The sequence below is a fragment of the Amaranthus tricolor genome, chromosome 17 (genome assembly GCF_026212465.1).
Source record: "Amaranthus tricolor cultivar Red isolate AtriRed21 chromosome 17, ASM2621246v1, whole genome shotgun sequence".
NCBI lineage: Eukaryota > Viridiplantae > Streptophyta > Magnoliopsida > Caryophyllales > Amaranthaceae > Amaranthus > Amaranthus tricolor.
In genome coordinates this window covers 17,641,943-17,662,787 of record NC_080063.1, presented here as the reverse complement: position 1 = coordinate 17,662,787, position 20,845 = coordinate 17,641,943, and the positions used below count along the sequence as shown (strand labels likewise).

The window sequence follows — 20,845 nt, the reverse complement described above, 5'->3', positions numbered from 1 at the left end:
ACCATGGTACTTAAGGATAACTTCAGGATCTATCCATGAATTTATTCCACAAATTCAATTCGATTTCAATTTCATGACATTGCAAAACCTAGACTAGTAATCTCAATGTTTTTATACCATATACTAAGCAATACAAACTAATTCAAACATTAATACAAATTTCAATAACAATGGATGATTGATTAATTGAACATAATTCACAAGAAGTAGAATTATTGAACAATGCGACCTCCAATTCACCAATATTTAACACAAAACTTAGCAGAATTAGAAATTGTAAAATATCAAATTTAACACTAATTCAACATAACATTACAGCAAGAAATCAATAATGATTGACAAAATAGTACTCACCTCATAAGCAGCGAGAATTTGGATGAAACGTTTTGAATTAGCAGTATCAGTATCCGCAGATGAAACGACGTCAGGGTGCGTTTCTTTAGCAAGCTTATAATAAAATGAACATTTAATAATAAACAAAATACAAACAAGTTAAAAAATACAAAATATGAACATGTAGGAATTACCAACTATCAATATATCACTTTTTAGGAATTACCGCCCCAAATGATTTTTTAAAAAAATTTACCACCCACCTACAAATCTTCAAAATATCAATTGTTAAAACACGACCGGATTAGGCAAGTGTAACACTTATTAAAATACGAAGGGAGTACCACCATCACGTCATGTGGGGCCCATCAATACGTTTTTGTTTCTATTTCCCTCTCGATTCTCCGATTTACACTCTCTGTTCATCACTCTTCCTAAGATTCTCTATGAATTTGTGCGAAAAATCCAATTATTGCATTCAAGTATGTGTAATTAGGATTTTAAAATCCCCAAATTGATTGCAAAAACCCTAATTACACGTTAATTTGAAGTTTTACCTAAATTTAGCGAGAATTTTATGAAGAATGAAGAACAGAGAGGGAGAATCGAGGGAAGGGGAGGAAAAAAGAGGGAAATAGAACAGAAAAATTCGTTGGTGACCCCACATGACGTCGTCAATGACTGTTTGGGCAAAGTAGTGGTGGTAACATTTGATGTTTTGAGCTTTTATAGGTGATAAATTTTTTAAGAAAATAAATCATTGAGGTGGTAATTCTAAAAAGGGATGTATTGATGGTGGTATTTTTCAAATTTTCCTTTATTATTAAAATATGTTTATTAATCCTTTCGTTTCGATTTAATTGCAACATTAGACTGTTCACAAAATTTTAAAAAATTTATAGGGTGGGGCCCAAAAGAGGATTTTTATAAAATAAGTATTGAAATTTATCAATGATACACTTGTGATTTTGACTTATATCTTTGCCACACATCATTAAACTTTTATTATCAATGATACATCTGAAGATAATCCTAAATAACTATCGTAAGCATAGAGATAATCATGGCTTTGAAATATAATGGCTTACCATAAACATAATATTAACCTGACGTTAGTATTCTTAGTAATACACGCTTTAATTAATTGGAAAACAATGAAAATTTCTACTGCCCCTCCTATTTACTCTCCATGCAACTTTCCCTCCCACATTTCCCTCCTTTATGTAATAAAGGTTCAATTTCCACCATATTTGACTTATATATAAATGCTCCTCTTTGCTGTGTCATTTTTAGGATTTCTTCTGTTTCTTTTTTCTTTCCCACCTAAGGTTCAAAGCTACGGTATTACACTTTCTACAAACATGAGAGCAAATAAAACTATTAAACATTAGGCTATCTTTTCCAATATCATCTAAATTTAGATAAATAGGAGAAAAATTAGTTGGGACGTTATACATTAAATGCATTGCTTTCGACCCCGACTTGTAGCCTTCACGAACAAAAGCATCGGAGGAGACCATTGCTGCACATTCCAGCACTAACCTTTTTCAATCAACAAAGAAGCGCTAAATTTCCTGGAAACTTGCTTCACTCGTGCGTCAATTGGGGTTTCTCATAGACATAAAAACAGGCCAATAGGGGAGAGAGTTGGAGGAAGAAGATGAACGATCAAAAAGATTTTCTTTAATTTTGGCAGTTGGGGCCTTGGAGGGAGAGTTAATTAGTAGGGGGGCAATTTAGACAAGTCAAATTTGATGTTAATTAACATCTTCAAACCCCCCCTCTCCCAAAACTCCAATTCATGAAGAGAACTTCATCAAATAAGGCATGACTTTTAAGCTATCAATCAATGGTGTTGGCTGCTAGAACTCATACTAAAGCCGTACTACTTCACAACAACTGTTCACAACCTTTTGCTTAGGAGTTGAACACCCATCAGTACTAGCACAGGTTGTGTTCAAATACAACCAGCTAGTATAAGCTTGTTTACACACAGAAAAAAAGGAAGATAGTTCTACCACCCAACCCAACTAGGAAAACAACCCACAATCATGCATGACTGATATAGACTGAAATCTTCACAGTGATAGGCAATAATATTTTTATGGAACTTCTAAATTGTAGAGAAATTCAAAATTAAGATGTCATGCCAATACCAGACAACAATTTAACCTTCTTTCCTTATCAATTCTCAAGATTACATATCCATCACAACTCATACGCTTAATTCTACATTTTGTAATGATTGCTTAATACTGCATTATATTAATGAGCATACATAAGGAAATAAAAAATTCAAAAGAGACATAGGAAACGGAAGAAATGGAATATGGTTCAGGTTCATTATCCATAATGGACTCAAAACCTACCCTCAACTCCAAGTCCCTAATAAACATGGTAAGAGTGATAACATTTTATGCAGAAACTGGTATTAAAATAGTCCAACAGGTACAATATGAAGTTCACCCCAAATACGAGAGAGCAGGGGACAGGGAAGACGGTAGATACCTTGAAGCAAAGCTTAAAAACAGAGTTAGACTAAATGAAGGCCTTACTCAGGACATAAATCAACTATTGAACAGTAATGAAAAACACGAGTAAAAATCAACTACGCATCTCATGAGTCGGAGAGACAAATGTGCAGCATTACAGGCAAAATTCATTCACTTCTACTTATTCAACCAATTTCATGTTCAAGAGAAGCTTAAACGATAGAAAGTTAAGGACACAAAGGCTTGATTGATTCATGACATGTTTGAACTACTGAACAAGCAATGAAAAAGTTGGAAAACAATTTGATTCATGACATGTTTGAACTACTGAACAAGCAATGAAAAAGTTGGAAAACAATTTTCACAAAGGTGGAAACTAATTTTCTCTAAAGTGAAAAATATTTACAGTATGCCACACTTTTCTTCCCACTCTTTACATTCTTCTTCTATCCTCTTATCCATTCTCCCTTTCACTCTCACTTTCCCTTCCTTATCTTTTACTTTTTTAATTCTTTAAAATATTATTATTTTCCATGAAAAAATCATTTTCCCAAAAAATTTGTTTTCCTTAAAAACAAACAGAGCCTTAGAGGTGGGAAACAAATAAACAATTTTTAAAGTATAACAATAATTTGCAAGAAGGTTAACATATATAGAATTATTGTCAATAGTCAAGGGTCTTGTAAATGATAATCATCAAGAACATATTACAATTGAATATAATGATCATAGAAATATAAAGTAATATTTAAGAATATAATGATCAAGAACATATTACAATTGAATAACCTTAACAAAAGCTTAGCTAGCTAACATACCTAGACAGGGAGGTAGTGAAAAGTACAGCAGCGAGAGGGGAGATTATAATTTTGGGAAGAAAGCGGAGTGACAAGAACCTCCTTAGAGTTGGCATTCAAGTTGACGAGTTGGACTTTGAATTGGACAATATGTTCAAAGGAGGGGATGTCGTCCCAAGGAAGAGCGGAATGGATCAAGCACAGCACGCCATTGCCCCGATGTAATAAGGCATCATATTCCCTATAGATAAGATAAGATTGATAGTCGGCTTTAGCCTCAGCCTCAGGGGACAGTCTTACGTTCAACCATTCCTTAGTGACTGTATCATAAGCCCTAAAGAATGCCTTCATTCTAGGATTATGAATATAGATAACCCCATCATCTGCGATAGTCACGGGCTCTCCCCACCTTAGCCATCCACCTTTAAGGTCCTCAACCAGACACCGCCATTGATCCTCACATGGATAATAGGCATAAATCGTTTTGATATACTGGAAGTACACCATGATTCTGTTTCTTTTGTGATCCGCCATAACCGGAAGAGTTAGTGTGCGGTAATCAAACAACTGATCCCCATCACCACACGGTGGCGGTGGGAACGGAGGCGACTTTAAGCGACGCCAATTATTATGTTGAGGATCGAAAACCTCGCCAATAAAACCAGATTCAGAGTTGTCAAAAACATATATCTTCCCACCAAATTCGACGATACCTTCTGGCCACGCCCCATTGGCCCTTACGGCTGGTGACTGATCGAGCCCAGCGGTGGCTAGTCTCCAACCATCTTTAGGTTTGGTAAGATCTAGCATATGACATGAGAATAAGCCTTTCTGTTTCCTCTTACCTTTCTTGGGTTTTGATTTTGCGGAATCATCACTGTCACCGGAGGAGAACGATTTGCCGCCCCCAAAAACATAAAGTGTAGATCCCACAACACCCGGGGGAGGCTGACAACCATTACCAAACACGATACGAGGAAGTGATGAGACTTCAGCAGTGTTCAGATCCAAAACATAGTAAACAATTTCACGACAATCAGGAGGTGCCATAAGTAAAGGGTTCCTAGGTTCAACCACGTCGCTCCCTAATATCATCTTATTCTTCAATTCCCCTCTCTTTTCCACCACCATTTTTTCCGGCATCGCTCCCTCTCTTCAATTCAATTGATACCTAACACTCTTAATGTAACAACCCGACTTACCGTTGACTGGGTAAACAGGGTCGTCACAGGGATTATTTCCCAAGAAACTTAAATCATATCCCAAAACCTGGGCAAAGGAATCACCAGCTCTATTACGAAACCAACACAGCTAAATCTCAAACCAAATATCTAATCTAAACATAAAGTAACCATACAACTCACTACGAGTCCATTATAATCAACATAATCAGAACTAATATACATTAAACAAATTCCTAATACAAACTATAAGCTTCCACGGTCTCAGCTCAAAAGGACATCCTTAGCACTCTCATCAACATTGCTAACCCGATTATTCCCGACCGGATCCGATCTGTAATCAGCTAAAAGATGGAAACAACAAGGAATCAGATTAAACTGAGTGAGAAGCAACAATCCAAAACAATTAAACACAGCAATTCAAAACAATGGTTTAAAAGCAACATCAGTTTCCTAGATCTATGTGCGCACAGGGAGTCTAGTTGAGAGGAACCTCCATAGCTCTAAGGCTATGTCTCTCTCGGGTGAAGCTAGTCAATATCTCAATGACAATTCGCTTCAAAAACAGGGAGTAGCGAACCATGTTCCTCAACTCCGTCAATGACCAGCTCGCAAGCCCGATCCATTGACCATATCAACATCAGTATAATCATTCATAAACATTTATCACATTCATATAAATTTTCACAAACTTTAAATAAACATTTTACAAATGGTAGCCTGGCCAGACCCCTTTTTAAAGGATTGTTACTACTCACCAACAAAGACGCTTCAAAGAGCCGTGATCGATTCGCGGCTAACAGCTAGAATGGTTCCTTGATGACGTCGCCTCCTGAAGCATAACAAACATAACATCACAACAAAGCGTTCGATACTACAAACTAGGTTCATATAGCTCATTGCATCTCCTCCTAAGACCGCATCTTTGCCAAGAGTTATGCTAGCATTCTACCCATTAAAATCTCACAGTCGATTCAAGAATATCAATTACCCAATACTTTCTTATAAACAACCATGTTCCACCAATTTCGTAAATTCAATGTCCATCCATCTCATACTTGCATATCAAGATTCACAAGGATTTAAGTTTACACCAAGACCCTTAATCTATTAGAATGTATTTGATTATACACAAAGGTCATTGTTCTTCCTACAATCAACAAGTCTCAACAGAATCTAATACTTCACCCAAAAATATTTAATTATCCAATTAATTTCCGTATCTCTTGATCCCAAATTAGGAATCCCGTAATGGTTTTAGGACACCTCTTACTAAAACAGGCATAACTCACTCATACGGAAACCAAATGAGACGATTTAAGTGGCTACGCGACCGTGACTCGAAGCTCTACAAAGCATATGAAGACACCAAGACCCAAAAACAATCAGCACAGTTCCGAAAAGTACAAAACAGAATGTTCAGATTATGAACTGAAATTTCAGAATCCCAAATACTCAATTTGATACTAGAATTCAAATAACCCAAATAACCAATACTAATCAACACTAACAAGAATCCAATTACTACTTGAACCTATATACTCAACTTAAATTCCAGTTTCATCAAAATTGATATTTGTTTCTTGAATTTTCGATGCTTACACAACAAGACCAAATTCTACTTGTTTTCCCCAATTCAACGGACGGAGGCTTGGGAAAGAAAAGATTCGATTGCTATCTTGCTAATTTTTACTTCAATGGAATAAAATTCTACAAGTATATAGATATTACATGAAATTCCAATTAAAGATAGCTAGGGTTCGAATCTTGAGAAGAAAATCAGATTATTAAAGAAGAATAAAATAAAATTACACATAGAAATTAAGAGATTCAAACCTTAGTTTGTTTACACCAACAAACAACAAGAAGAGGAGCGCCGGTTAGGGTTGGGGAACCACCGTGACTGCACAGAGAAGAAGGGAAACAAAGAACCAGCTTAGGTCAAGAGGAAGAGGATGAATCTCGCTTGTAGGCACTCAAGATTTTCAGAAGAAGGAAGAAGGTGATAGAGGTCTTGGTTCTTTGCAGGGTTACTCGAAGAAGGAGAAGGGAAAGGGAATTGGGGAAAGGAAGATGGGGTTACTGATTTTGGGGTTTTGGGTATTTAATTTTTTTTTTTTAATTTTTATTTTAATCTTTTCCTTTATGTGCAAGAAAATTAGGATAAGACTAAGTTTGACACTTAGCCTTCCTTGCCGCCCACTTCCAAAATATCTTTATTATTATTATTATTATTATTATTATTATTATTATTATAACCTACTTAACTTACTTGATTCATGATAAAATTCTAATTAGTTTAAAGCCTAAAATGATTTTATTTATTTTAAATTTCCGAATGTCACACTTAACACCCCCAATTTGCCACACCTGCGGTTGCGGCTCTAGATGCCTTTATTTATACGAAGCCTAAGCAATCTAGGGTGGGCTTCTCTTGGGCGGGTAATTGTGGGTTACCTTCTTATCAACAATGATTGGGCTCATGACCCGCATTTTATAAGAGCACTTGTAGACTTTCTTTATTCGAAACAAATTCTAAATACGGCTTTATTTTTAGGGATGTCAGTGTGGCAAGTCAAGTAAAAGACCCGCTCTATGGATCTCTGTTTAGTGGGTGGGAGACTTCTCTATGGATCTCTGTTCAAAGGAGGGGATGTCGTCCCAAGGAAGAGCGGAATGGATCAAGCACAGCACGCCATTGCCCCGATGTAATAAGGCATCATATTCCCTATAGATAAGATAAGATTGATAGTCGGCTTTAGCCTCAGCCTCAGGGGACAGTCTTACGTTCAACCATTCCTTAGTGACTGTATCATAAGCCCTAAAGAATGCCTTCATTCTAGGATTATGAATATAGATAACCCCATCATCTGCGATAGTCACGGGCTCTCCCCACCTTAGCCATCCACCTTTAAGGTCCTCAACCAGACACCGCCATTGATCCTCACATGGATAATAGGCATAAATCGTTTTGATATACTGGAAGTACACCATGATTCTGTTTCTTTTGTGATCCGCCATAATCGGAAGAGTTAGTGTGCGGTAATCAAACAACTGATCCCCATCACCACACGGTGGCGGTGGGAACGGAGGCGACTTTAAGCGACGCCAATTATTATGTTGAGGATCGAAAACCTCGCCAATAAAACCAGATTCGGAGTTGTCAAAAACATATATCTTCCCACCAAATTCGACGATACCTTCTGGCCACGCCCCATTGGCCCTTACGGCTGGTGACTGATCGAGCCCAGCGGTGGCTAGTCTCCAACCATCTTTAGGTTTGGTAAGATCTAGCATATGACATGAGAATAAGCCTTTTTGTTTCCTCTTACCTTTCTTGGGTTTTGATTTTGCGGAATCATCACCGTCACCGGAGGAGAACGATTTGCCGCCCCCAAAAACATAAAGTGTAGATCCCACAACAACCGCGGGAGGCTGACAACAATCACCAAACACGATACGAGGAAGTGATGAGACTTCAGCAGTGTTCAGATCCAAAACATAGTAAACAATTTCACGACAATCAGGAGGTGCCATAAGTAAAGGGTTCCTAGGTTCAACCACGTCGCTCCCTAATATCATCTTATTCTTCAATTCCCCTCTCTTTTCCACCACCATTTTTTCCGGCATCGCTCCCTCTCTTCAATTCAATTGATACCTAACACTCTTAACACCCCCAATTTGCCACACCTGCGGTTGCGGCTCTAGATGCCTTTATTTATACGAAGCCTAAGCAATCTAGGGTGGGCTTCTCTTGGGCGGGTAATTGTGGGTTACCTTCTTATCAACAATTATTGGGGTCATGACCCGCATTTTATAAGAGCACTTGTAGACTTTCTTTATTTGAAACAAATTCTAAATACGGCTTTAGTTTTAGGGATGTTAGTGTGACAAGTCAAGTAAAAGACCCGCTCTAACAGGCAGGGATGGATCTCTGTTTAGTGGGTGGGGGGAGCGGGGATCAATAGTTATTACGTGCAACATCGTGCAACTATTTTTGAACATTTAATAAATAAATAAAATGAACATTTAGTACCGTCTACAATGGCAAATGTGGCAATATGAACCCCTAACTTAGATTCATAGTGTAATTAACCCCCTTAACTTTACAATGTGACATTTTAACCCCATTACTTTTTAAATACGTGAAATTAAGTACAAATTCAATTTTCTGCCAAAATTATCACCGGAAAATGATTACATGGCACATTATGTATATCAGATTTTGATCTTTTTACTATATACACAAATAAACACAATAAATTTATACTTAATTTCACGTATTTAAAAATTAATGGGGTTAAAAATTTTAAATGCCAGTTACCCTTCATCAACAATAAACCAAAGAAATATTGCCAAATTACGCACTTCTAGTCCACTACAACTCATGTAACAAGGAGTATCAAAAATTCCAAACATACGAATTAACTCATAAATGACATGCTTAATACCCAATACCAAAACATACTTAACACCCATCACCCACAATACCACTCAACACCCATCACATACACAATACCACTCAACAACCATCACCTGTCCAACACCCATTACATGCTCACATCATCAAGACACACAAGCAATAATACGACACATTTGCCCACACACCTCAAATACTATTCACACACAACGTAACCTAAAACAACCACTAACTAGCCCCTATGACAGTCACAAAATTGTCTGAAAAAAGCCCGAAAACATCGTACCAAAATAGCCCCCAAATCGTTAACAAATGCTTACCAGCAACAGAAAATCAATATTGAGATCCACAACTTGAAAATCTTTTAATTAAGAACATCTAAAAATGACTTCGTATATCCCTGTTAAATTAAAAATTGTTAAAACAAAAATTAATAACTTACGTTGAAAATCTTAATGAATATTTTCGTAAATAAAAGAGAAAGAAAGTCATTATAGGGTGGTTTGACTCTTAAGAAAAGGGAAAGTCTAATTACAAAAGTATTTCTTTCGATATATACAACACTTTATGACATCGTGTGTGATTATGCAAAAACTTCAAGTTGGTAAGAATTTAATATTTTGTAATTTCTAATTTACATCTTTTATGTTAGTTGACGATTTATTCCCACCAACTTGAAAATCTTTCTGAAGTATGCATATTTTAAACATCAAATAAATTAACAAATTACGTAAATGTAAAACAAAACAAATTATATTAAAATAATTTATAAATTAACAAATTACATAAACCTACTAGAATTTTTTGCATAATCACACACGGTGTCATAAAGTGTTATATATATCGAAGGAAACACTTTTGTAATTAGACTTTCCTTTTTCTCAAGAGTCAAACCACCCTATAAAAGATAAAGATAAAAAATTAGCAACATGCAATAATTAATTAAAATTTTCGTAAATAAAATAGAAAGAAATTCATTACATTTTTTCCCGCGTACAGTACCATATTGATAGTCATTAGCATGGGAAAAACACTACATGAATAAAATTAATGACACGAGATGTTTCAACATAAAAGTTAGATCCTTTGTAGTTGTAGATTGCTGTCAATAACAAGTTATTTGAGACTTCAATCCTCCAATTTGCGGCCCCAAAATTCGATTTCAATTGCTCACTGAAATCATTTACATTTATTTACGTTTCTTTAATAGCCTCATCAAGACACTGGATGAAAGAAACCCGATGATTTATCGATCAGATAAACGGGTGATGAATCAACAACATTGGAAGAATGTTATCAGGTCTGTTAGAAAAAAAAACATAAAATTAAGTATACCTATTTATTTAAAAAAAAAAAAAAAACTTTATAAGTAATGTACAGTTACAGATAACATGCTTTTTAATAGTTTCATAAACAAAATATACAAAGTATAATATTAGCATAAACTGAACTTATAATGAATAAAAAGAATATGAAAACAGATTTAAGTGAAATTTACTTACATTTTCCCGGCTCTTAACTTCTTAAACTTTTTAAAAAATGACGCAATTCTAAAGACAGGTCAGTAGGTAGCTCAAATTATGTACGCCAAGTTTCCAAATCTGGTATTGATCTTGGTCTTATCAAAGTAATGATTCCTTCAATAATGGACAAAAAATCATACACTTCTTTTTGCGCTTGACTGAATGTAAATTTTTCTTGAGAAATATGCAATATTTTGGCTTCTCCTTCCTCATTGACATAAAGTGATTTTTCCAGATCACTACAGACTTTTTGATCATAATATATGGCAAGCATGGCACATATTACGCCTCGACAATACAAAAATATATTGTTAAATTTCATTCATAAAATAAAAATATAATAAATTAATAAAGTAAATTTTTTACTGAAAAATTGATTGAAAGTCGTCTTTGATATATTCCCACCAATTTTTACAAGTTTGAGTCATTGCTTCAAATTTGAAATCTTCAAGCTTCAATTCAAATAACACTTTTACTAGACAGACCGGCTCAACATTTGCTACCCTACTGGAAAGGGAGTGGAAATACATTGAAGATTCAATTTTCAATAGGCATGAGTTTTTCTTAAGCCTAATTAAGACATCTGAAGTAGAATTCTCGCCAATTTTGATATACGACTTGGGAAAAGAACTCCCGCCTATCTTCATTACACCAAGATATGAAAACTCATCAAGCTATGTCATTTTACCATCCACTGTAAACTGTAAATATACATTTATCAATACAGAATAGAGAAAAATGTATAACAAATAAAACGATACATATTGTTCTAGACAACTCTTGATCCTTATGCTATAACACTGAATCTTGACAACATATGTTCTTTGACTGCTCTTGCAATCATTATTGCTTTATTGTTCTATAGAAAATTGCTTAAAATCTCTACTAACTTTGCTTATGTTGAAGATTGTAACAGATAGCTTATTTCAAATTGATATATTAAAGATGTTTGGCTGGTTTAGTATACTATATTTGGCAGCAAATAAACAAAGCTATGTAGACTTTTCATCATACACATTGTAACTAGATCTCCGAAACAAAATATGCATTATAGAATTTACAGATTTTTTCTGGGAACTAGTAGTGATGAGATAATGATGTTGAATGGTTGAGAACTGTATTTAATACATGTAGTCTTTTAACTCTTAGTGTTTGTTACGCTTAGGTCTTGAATGTAATGCGTAATTAGTGGATTTTAAGGCCTAACCTAATAATATTTTTTGTTCTTTCTAAATAAAAAAAATCATAAAATTAACGAAAAGTTGAGAAGAGATTACCTTCATCATTTTTTGGGAAGAGGCATCCACAACCAAAGATGAGGGATCCAAGGTCAAAGAAGGGATCGCCAAAGTCGAAGCGGATGCAACCAAGGTCGAAGTGGATGCAGCCTTGGTCGGAGTGGATGCAGCCTTGGTGGAAGAGGAGGCAGCACGCTCATCATCCAAATTTACTAGCTCTTTCCACTGCAATTCTATCCAAATCTAGTTGATGTTTCGATCGTAGTCTTTTTATTCATTTGAGACATTTTTGGAATGCTTCATCATCTACACGCACTGCACCCTTCTGATCATACACATATTTATAAAGGAGATATGCTTCCAAAATATTATTTTGCTTTCTGTTGGCATAACTGCAATGCATTTTTAAAAATTTAATAAATGTCAACGTGATTAAAGATGACTAACTAATGTCTTTCCTATTGTCTGTATAGAATCAATTCAAATAAATATCTTGTAAGAGTTACATCATGCAATAAACAAAAGAAATGATGCCAAATTACGCACTTCGAATCCACTACAACTCATGTAACAAGGAGTATCAAAAATTCCAAACATACAAATTAACTCATAAATGACATGCTTAATACCCAATACCAAAACACACCTCAAATACTATTCACACACAACGTAACCTAAAATAACCATTAATTAGCCCCATGACAGTCACATAATTGTCTAAAAAAACCCTGAAAACACCACACCAAAATATCCCCAAATCGTTATCAAATGCTTACCAGGTACAGGAAATCAATATTGAGATCCACAACTTGATAATCTTTTAAGAACATCTGAAAATGACTTTGTATATCCCCTGTTAAATTAAAAAGTGTTAAACAAAAATTAACAAATTACGTTGAAAATCTTAATTAATATTTTCGTAAATAATATAGAAAGAAAGGAGTGGTTTGACTCTTGAGGAAAGGGAAAGTCTAATTACAAAAGTGTTTCCTTCGCGATATACAACACTTTATGACACCGTGTGTGATTATGAAAAAAATTCTAGTTGGTAAGAATTTAATATTTTGTTATTTCTAATGTACATCTTTTATGTTAACGATTTATTCCCACCAACTTGAAAATCTTTCTTTTATGTTTGTCTATGGAGTATGCATATTTTAAACATCCAAAAAATTCCCAAATCACGTAAACATAAAACAAATTATATTAAAATTATTTATAAATTAAAAAATTACATAAACCTACATACTTATATTTGTTGTATTATCTTTCTCATATTAAATAAATTAATACTAAATAAATCATAATTTCTTTATCTTTTAAATAATTATGATTTAAAGATAAAGAAATTATGATTTATTTAGTATTAATTTATTTAATATGAGTAACTACCCTATTTCAATGAGTAAAAAACAAAAATAAATAAATAAAAGTAAATATTTTACCCATGTATAACTTATCACACTATTTATATACATTAAAGCATATATGATTTAAAGTTAGTCAAAAGGAGTTAAAAGTTACCCTAAATTGCCTAAAAGTAACGATATCAATAATGTATGTTGCATATAGGTAATGGGTGGTAGGTTGGTTGGTAAATTTTCATTTGAATTTAACTACCTGAAAATGCCATTACGAGCCAGATTAAGGTTGTCGTGGATGATGGTGTTACTATTATTACTTGACAAATTTATTTGATGAAGCTTTATATTTTTCTTTACTGAGTTGATAGTAACGAAAAGTAATTTTTTTATTATTTATTTTCATGAGAGGTTGTAATGTTATAATCATCATTTATAATTTATACATATAATGAAAGAGATTATTTTGGTTTTTATTATATGTTTTTTATATTGGGTTTTCCATTGTTTATATAAATACTCAATGTTAATTAGTCGGTGGTTATATTATTCATGCTTTTATCAGTGTGGTAATTAATTAATGGAGAATAGGTATTTTAAGAATTTGAACATGCTAATAATATGGTAATTATCAAAATATTCGCTCATTATTTTTCTAGCTAGGAGTAATGATTAAGAACAAAAGAAAAAAAATAGTGAGAAATACTTGTAAAAAAGAGTAAAAGAGAAAATATGGTGAGGGGTATTTGATTTTTTACATAGACAAGTTAAGGAGGGGTATCCGTTCTTTTATTTGTGTTGAAGGAATTCCAACAAATCATAGGAAGATAAATAAGAGGAAAAATAAAATAGTGAGAAATGTTTCAAAAAAAAAAAATTAAAGAAAGAGAAGGACAATTTGAGGACATCGTCATTCTTTAAAAAAAATGTTGAGGATATTGTTATGTTTGAAGTGCTTTAGAAAGTGACACGTAACATATACTTCCTCCGTTTTTTTAGTTGACACGTTTCTTTAGTCATGTTTGTCCATGCACAACTTCAACTATTAATATCTTTAATTACCGATAAACAAAAATTAAGAGAAGTTGATATTTTGAAAATATATATCATGACGAATTTAACAAAATTCCACATAACTATATTTTTCATTACGTATAAAGCACAAAGCACGGTGAGTGAATAGTGTTAAAGTCAAAACATGTTAACTAAAAAAAACGGACGTAGTATTTGTATTCACAAAGTTTCATATGTGGCTGGCCACATCATGTGGTCGGAGTTGCTTATTCAGGGGTTACTCCGTCAATCGGGAATTACTCGTTTGGGGGTTACTTGTTTAATGTTTTTGGTGTGTGTCAGCCGGCCACAGTATTTTGTATTAGAAATGCCTTTTAATATATATAAAAATGTGTAGTTATAGATACAAAACGTTTTAATAGTTTTGCCCAAATTAAAGTGGATGATTAATTTTAGGAAGGTGATTTTATTTTTTATTTTTTAAATGCCAAAGAATAATTACCTATACGGACGGTTCACACAATAAATGGTTGACTTTAAGAAAGGGAAGATTCTAATTTATTTTTCCTTTTTTTATACTATCATTTAGACTAGTTCTTAATTGGATTTTTACACATTCAAATCTATAGATACTCAATGCTTGATTTTAGGAAGGCGGTCAAAGTATGTGTCCAAATTTGTTTCCTAATTTTTGCTTAAGAATTTATAATCAGTTGGTCCAAATATGCATATTAAACTGTGATATAAGACAGTTTCTAGATAGTTAGGCGTACAAAATACGAAAAATACTTGACTGCCAATTAAGGAGATCTAGAAGCAAACAAATTAAATAAGGTAATCTAACATAACATCAGATGCCTTAACAAATACAATTACAATAATAATGTTCGTTGACCAACTCAATTAAAAGGTTAAGCTGATAGTTGAGGCCCGAATATGTTTTATACTTTATCAGATATGATGCTAGAAATCCTGAATAAACTCTCCCATAAAACCCTAATAAGATTGTGCACTGTCTCTAGACAATGGTTTGATATGATCTCGAACCCTCAACATCCCAATAGTTGCTACTCTTTAAGGCTTAAGTCTTCCCCAACCTTAACCCTTCTTGGCTTCTTCTACTACAACCGTATTATGCATGTGGGTCAAAGGTACAACCTTACTTGGCTACCCTTAATTAATAATTCTAGTAGCAGCATGCGCAGTAATATTGGTATTACTGGACCTTGTAATCCTCTTCTTGTTCTTCCAATAGACGTCCGTACCTTAACAATCGACGCCTCGTCCAATAATACCATGCTCATGTCCTATGTGAAGGAAATATGTCCTACACTCTCATGCAATTACTAAATATAATGTGGATCGCATTATGGAGATAATAAGTTTGTTTAGTTGAGTTGTCTTTACGTCTTGCTAGAGACTAATATTGATCATTGGGTCAAATCAATGCCAACTAAATGGATCCTATAAGGTCACAGTTACAGCATTAGGTAGAACAAGAAAACCGAGTCCAAAAGTTGGGCTTAGTGAATGACTGGCCATATATGAGGAGTAGGAGAGGAATAAGTCTTTCCCTAATTGGATAATATGATTATACTAAAGGACTTGGGGAAAAATAACATAGACGTTCATCTTTCACAAAAAAACAACTGTAATATTTTTCCTTTCCTCTCTCTCTACAACCGATTAGAAGTTCTCCATGCAAGAGGAGATTAATCTCTCTCGTCTCCATACAAGAGGAGATTAATCTCTCTCGTCCAACTAGCATTGGTGGAGGTTCGATCTACGCTTGTGGACCAATAATAGAGAAGCAACAATTAGGGCTCTAATCTCCGCAAGAAGGTTAAAGAAAGCTTGGGAATTCACGCATCAAAGGTTAATTCTAAACGATTATGTGATCCTTTATCTGTATATGGTATGAAGATTTGAACCTAAGATTTTTAGCACAAAATCAATGCATTACCACTATGACAAAGCTAATTTGATGTCATTTATTGCATTAAAATTGTATTTAACCTATAAATTTACACCTTTACCTAAATTATTTTTTTTTTTTTAAAAAAACAATTTTTGGTGGGGCTAATGCCACACAGGCCCCTTAATAGGTCCGCCCCTAAGTCAATTATTTACAGAATATCAAGCAATACGGGCTTGATGTATATGCAAAATGGTTACGCTTATGTAGCTAAGATTTTAGCTATACACGTTTTATCATTCGTCACATACACAATTATAAATATATATAGGTGATTACTTATTGTTCCAATCTAACTATCCAAGGAAATTTTCATCTCACATTCGACTTTTAATCGCTCGTTTGGCAAGGCTCTTCTTTATCCTCTATTTGGTATATTAATTTGCAGATCACTTATGCAAGCTTTGAAAAGCACAAATAAGAAAGTTAGCTTTCGAGATTGGCATACCTAGTTGTTCTTCTCTTTTTGGGTAAGAATGAGCATAGTTGTATTCTGATTTGTGTGCGTAGTTATTACTATTATTGTTATTATTATTTGACATTTGAAAACTTACAATGGCAATGCACCAAAAACCCGTGCAAGATATAAAAAAGATTTTGCTAATAAAATAATCATGGACTTGTATATATGAAAACAAGGGATGGAAGAGAATGCAAAGTACGGCATAATAACTACTCCCTCCGTTCCTTTTTATTGGTTATGTTTAGATGGCGGAGCCAGGAATTTCAAACCGGAGGTACAAATGAATATCGCTTAGTTTTCGACAAAAATATTAGAACAACTAAATACTTAAATAATTAAAGTTTTGCCACTCAAAAAAATCCTAAATACGAAGTAAAACAAAACCAACATTATATACCAATTCTTCCTCCTTAAAAGTGTTTGATTATGTGTTTAGATCTTTCGAAAAATTGAAATATTAAATAATGGAAATTTTGACTTTTGGTACCACAAAAATACATGGGTTCATTTTTACTACCGCTCAATTTTTTTTTATTTTACTACCACATAAAAGCACATTTGTTAAAATTTGCTACCACTTAACGGAATGGGTTAAGATTCCGTTAAGTTTATTAAAAAAAATAAATGTTTTTTAAAAAAACCAGCCCCCCTCCCCCCTCCCTTTCCTCCACCTTTGCAACCCCACCACCCTCAACTGCCCACCAGCCCCCTCACGTCAGACAGCCACCCCCCTCTCCCTGACGGCTGCGGCGGCCATAGCTTGGGCCAACGCCGGCGACCCCACCCCAAACCCTTTCCCCCACCTACGCCGGTGACCTTTAACTCCATTGATACTCACGCACAAAGCTTAAGGAAAGGGGTAACATGTTCATTTCTTCACCAAAACGCACAGAATTAGTACCAAAATGTTCACAATGCAACACACTATCATTTGGGATCAAGAATTGCGCAAATACATTTGTTAAACAAAAACTCCTAAATCGATTTTTCTAGGGTTCTTCGCGAAATGAAGGGGAGGGGGGTCGATTCCGGTGGTGGGGATGGGGAGGGAAGGTTGTTTCCAGTTTCGGGGTGGGGGTTGGGGCAACGAGGAAAGGATAAGGGAGGGGGTGGGTTGCGTTGAGGGTGGCTGGCTGTTTTTTTTTTTATTATTTAATATACTTAACGGAATTTTAACCAATTCCGTTAAGTGGTACCAAAGTTTAACAAATGTGTTTTTATGTGGTAGTAAAATAAAAATAAAAAATTTGAGTGGTAGCAAAAATGAAATCCGAGTGCTTTTGTGGTACCCAAAGTCAAAATTTCCTTAAATAATATAGTTGATTAAATATAGTACTTTGTTCTTTCAAAAAAAATATATAGTACTTGTTATAATGTTGAAAAATAGAAAAAAAAATAGAAATTGAAAAAAAGTAAAATCGCTGGCAACAAGAATTGAATTCTAGTTAATAAATAGAGTAATTGTTATAATATTGAAAAAAAAATAAAATAAAATAAAATAAAATGGCTGGCAATAAGAATTGAACTCCAGTATCTTATACGAAGTATACAAGTTCAACTCTAACAATGAAGGCAATAGTTTATGCTTTGTATAATGTTGAGGTTTAAAATATATATTTAGTTATTTTTCACTTATTCAAAAATAAAGCTTTAAATGAACTCCCGAGGGATCGATCCCGCGTTCCCACTCTCTACAACTCACTTATCACTGCACCAATTCAATTCCCATAACTGATTTTTCACCAAATATACTTGATCTAAATTTTTTTTGTTTTTCTTTTTTTCAAGTAGGGGGAACAGTTGTCCCCCTTGTCCCACCCTAGCCCCACCACTGGTTATGTTTTAACCTTACACGTTTGTCAATGCACTTGTTTGACCATTTGATATATTTCATTGCATACATGTAAAAATTAAAATGATTCATTAAATATTAATAAAACACTTATTAAGACGAATCAAATAAGACCTATATAACTATATTATGCCTTATATAATGGCAATAAATTAGAAAATTTTCTCATCTTATTAATAGCGTCAAAATTCAAAACTAATTAATAAATAGGAACTGAGGGAGTACTAAGTTATAATAAACCATTGTGTAAAAAAAAAAAGAAAATTTGAAAAATACCACCATCTATTGTTCACATTTTGTACAATACCACCTCATTTTTTTTTATATATTACCACCTAGTTTTCTCATAAACAAAAAAAACTACCACCACTTTTGCCCAACTCCCCTACATGACGTCACGGTGGATCGTACTACCAATTGTACCTTTGATTTTGTGGATTGCTAAATACCGCCAACAAAATTTATCAAACCGCCAACATTTCAAGCAAAGGGACTACATTGCCCTTACTAAAATCTTCCCCTTTTTCTTTCTCTAACTTTATTCCATGATTTCCATCCACCACTTCTAAAACAACCGCATCAACCACCACCAATCACACCACCGGTGCCGCCCACGCCACCATGTCGACCACTACAACCCACAACCACCACCATCTACACCAGACTGCCAATAATAATAACAGTTAATCATAATAATTATCTAATAATAATAAAATTAATTATAATTAATATGTAATAATAATAATAATAATAATAATAATAATAATAACAATTAAAAAAAAAACTGCTGGCCGTGTTTAACGCTCAAAACCGGTTGGTCGCCACCGGTAATCGACGGTCAAAACCGATTGACTAGTGCAGTCAACCGATTTTGACCGTCGATTATCGGTGGCGATCAACCGGTTTTGAGCGCCGGTTACCAGCCATCGGGGTTTAAAAAAAAAAAACTTTAATTCAAAACAAAAAGCTAATTGGTAAACTTACCTCCTTCCTCGGATTTCCAGCCATGCCGTCGCCGTCAACGACCCGAAATCAACCTCTGTTTGCGCCGCCACCTCCTGAATGTCGTTGCCTGGTATGTCGGTTGCCTCTATTGTGGTGGTGGTGGTTGTGTTTGGGGATCTTGGGGGGTGGTTGATGAGAGAGAAAAAAGAAAGAGGAGAAAGATGGCTTTGGGTTTAGTATTTTAGTAAGGGCAATAATGACATTTCACTTGAAATGTTGGCGGTTTTGATGATTTTTGTTGGCGGTATTTAACACCTCTTTTCACCTTTGTTCTTCCTTCTTTTTCCTCATTGTCTAATTTTAATATCAACTTGCAAATCAATTAGGCGTTATTTAGGGTTTTAATTCGCTAATTTGTTTTTCAAGCCAAACAACAATGCAAAATCGAGGGCATAATCATGTTATAGAGAGTTTTGTTTAGTTAGGGTTTATAAAATCAATTAGGGGGTTTTTCAATTGAAATTAGGGTTTATAAATTAAATTTGGGGAGTTGATTCTAGGGTTAGTTAGTTGCAAAATTGGTTAATTAGGATGATTAGGGAAGAAGAAAGGTGAAATTCGAAGGAAGAAAGAAGGAAAATTGGTTAGTGGGACCTAACGTGACGTCATACAGGAAAGTTGGGCAAAAATAGTGAGAGTTTTTTTTGCTATTTGAGAAAACCAGGTGATAATGTACAATAAAATAAATAAATAAATAAAAACTTGAGGTGGTATTGTACAAAATGTGAACAATAGTGATGGTATTTTTCAAATTTTCCAAAAAAAACAAAAGTTATATTAAACCATCAAGACCCACCACCTCCAAGCTCAAGCACCAAACATGAAACTCTCATCAGAATTTTAGCTTGTATAGATCCTCACTCCTTTTCATCATGTTTATATCTCGAACCTAAGTGTATGGGAAGCACATTAAAATCGCTAGGTGCATAGAGCATGTTGTTAAGTATACTCGAGTAGATATAATAGAATACAAGATAACTCACTTGTCATTTGACTGTGAATTTCACTTCTCAAGTTTTAGGAGCAATCAAATTTACTTTTTAGGTGATTTTGAAGCTAAGAATCATATACTGATCCCACTTTGTATCATTATGCAATTCTTTTGACAGAATTTAATTTGTAAAGCCATTATTACATTTTGATATAAAAATACGAGCAAAAGTCTAGGTGAAAATCTTGGCAGATTAAACA

At 34.2% G+C, this 20,845-nt stretch overlaps 1 protein-coding gene across 1 annotated transcript; it reads right to left on the bottom strand.

Moving 5' to 3' along the window:
- Positions 1-3,456: 3,456 nt before the first annotated feature.
- LOC130803515 (uncharacterized) lies at positions 3,457-6,915 on the bottom strand. The gene is made up of 3 exons (XM_057667638.1): positions 6,640-6,915; positions 5,562-5,635; positions 3,457-5,147 (listed from the first exon to the last, which is right to left on the bottom strand). The coding sequence occupies exon 3, from the start codon at positions 4,763-4,765 to the stop codon at positions 3,644-3,646; it is 1,122 nt and encodes a 373-aa protein (XP_057523621.1). The 5' UTR covers positions 4,766-5,147; positions 5,562-5,635; positions 6,640-6,915; the 3' UTR covers positions 3,457-3,643.
- Positions 6,916-20,845: the final 13,930 nt, after the last annotated feature.

What these genes read in the sequence shown, in the direction of transcription:
- LOC130803515 (XM_057667638.1), bottom strand. Translation starts at nt 4,765, where the DNA reads ATGCCGGAAAAAATGGTGGTGGAAAAGAGAGGGGAATTGAAGAATAAG.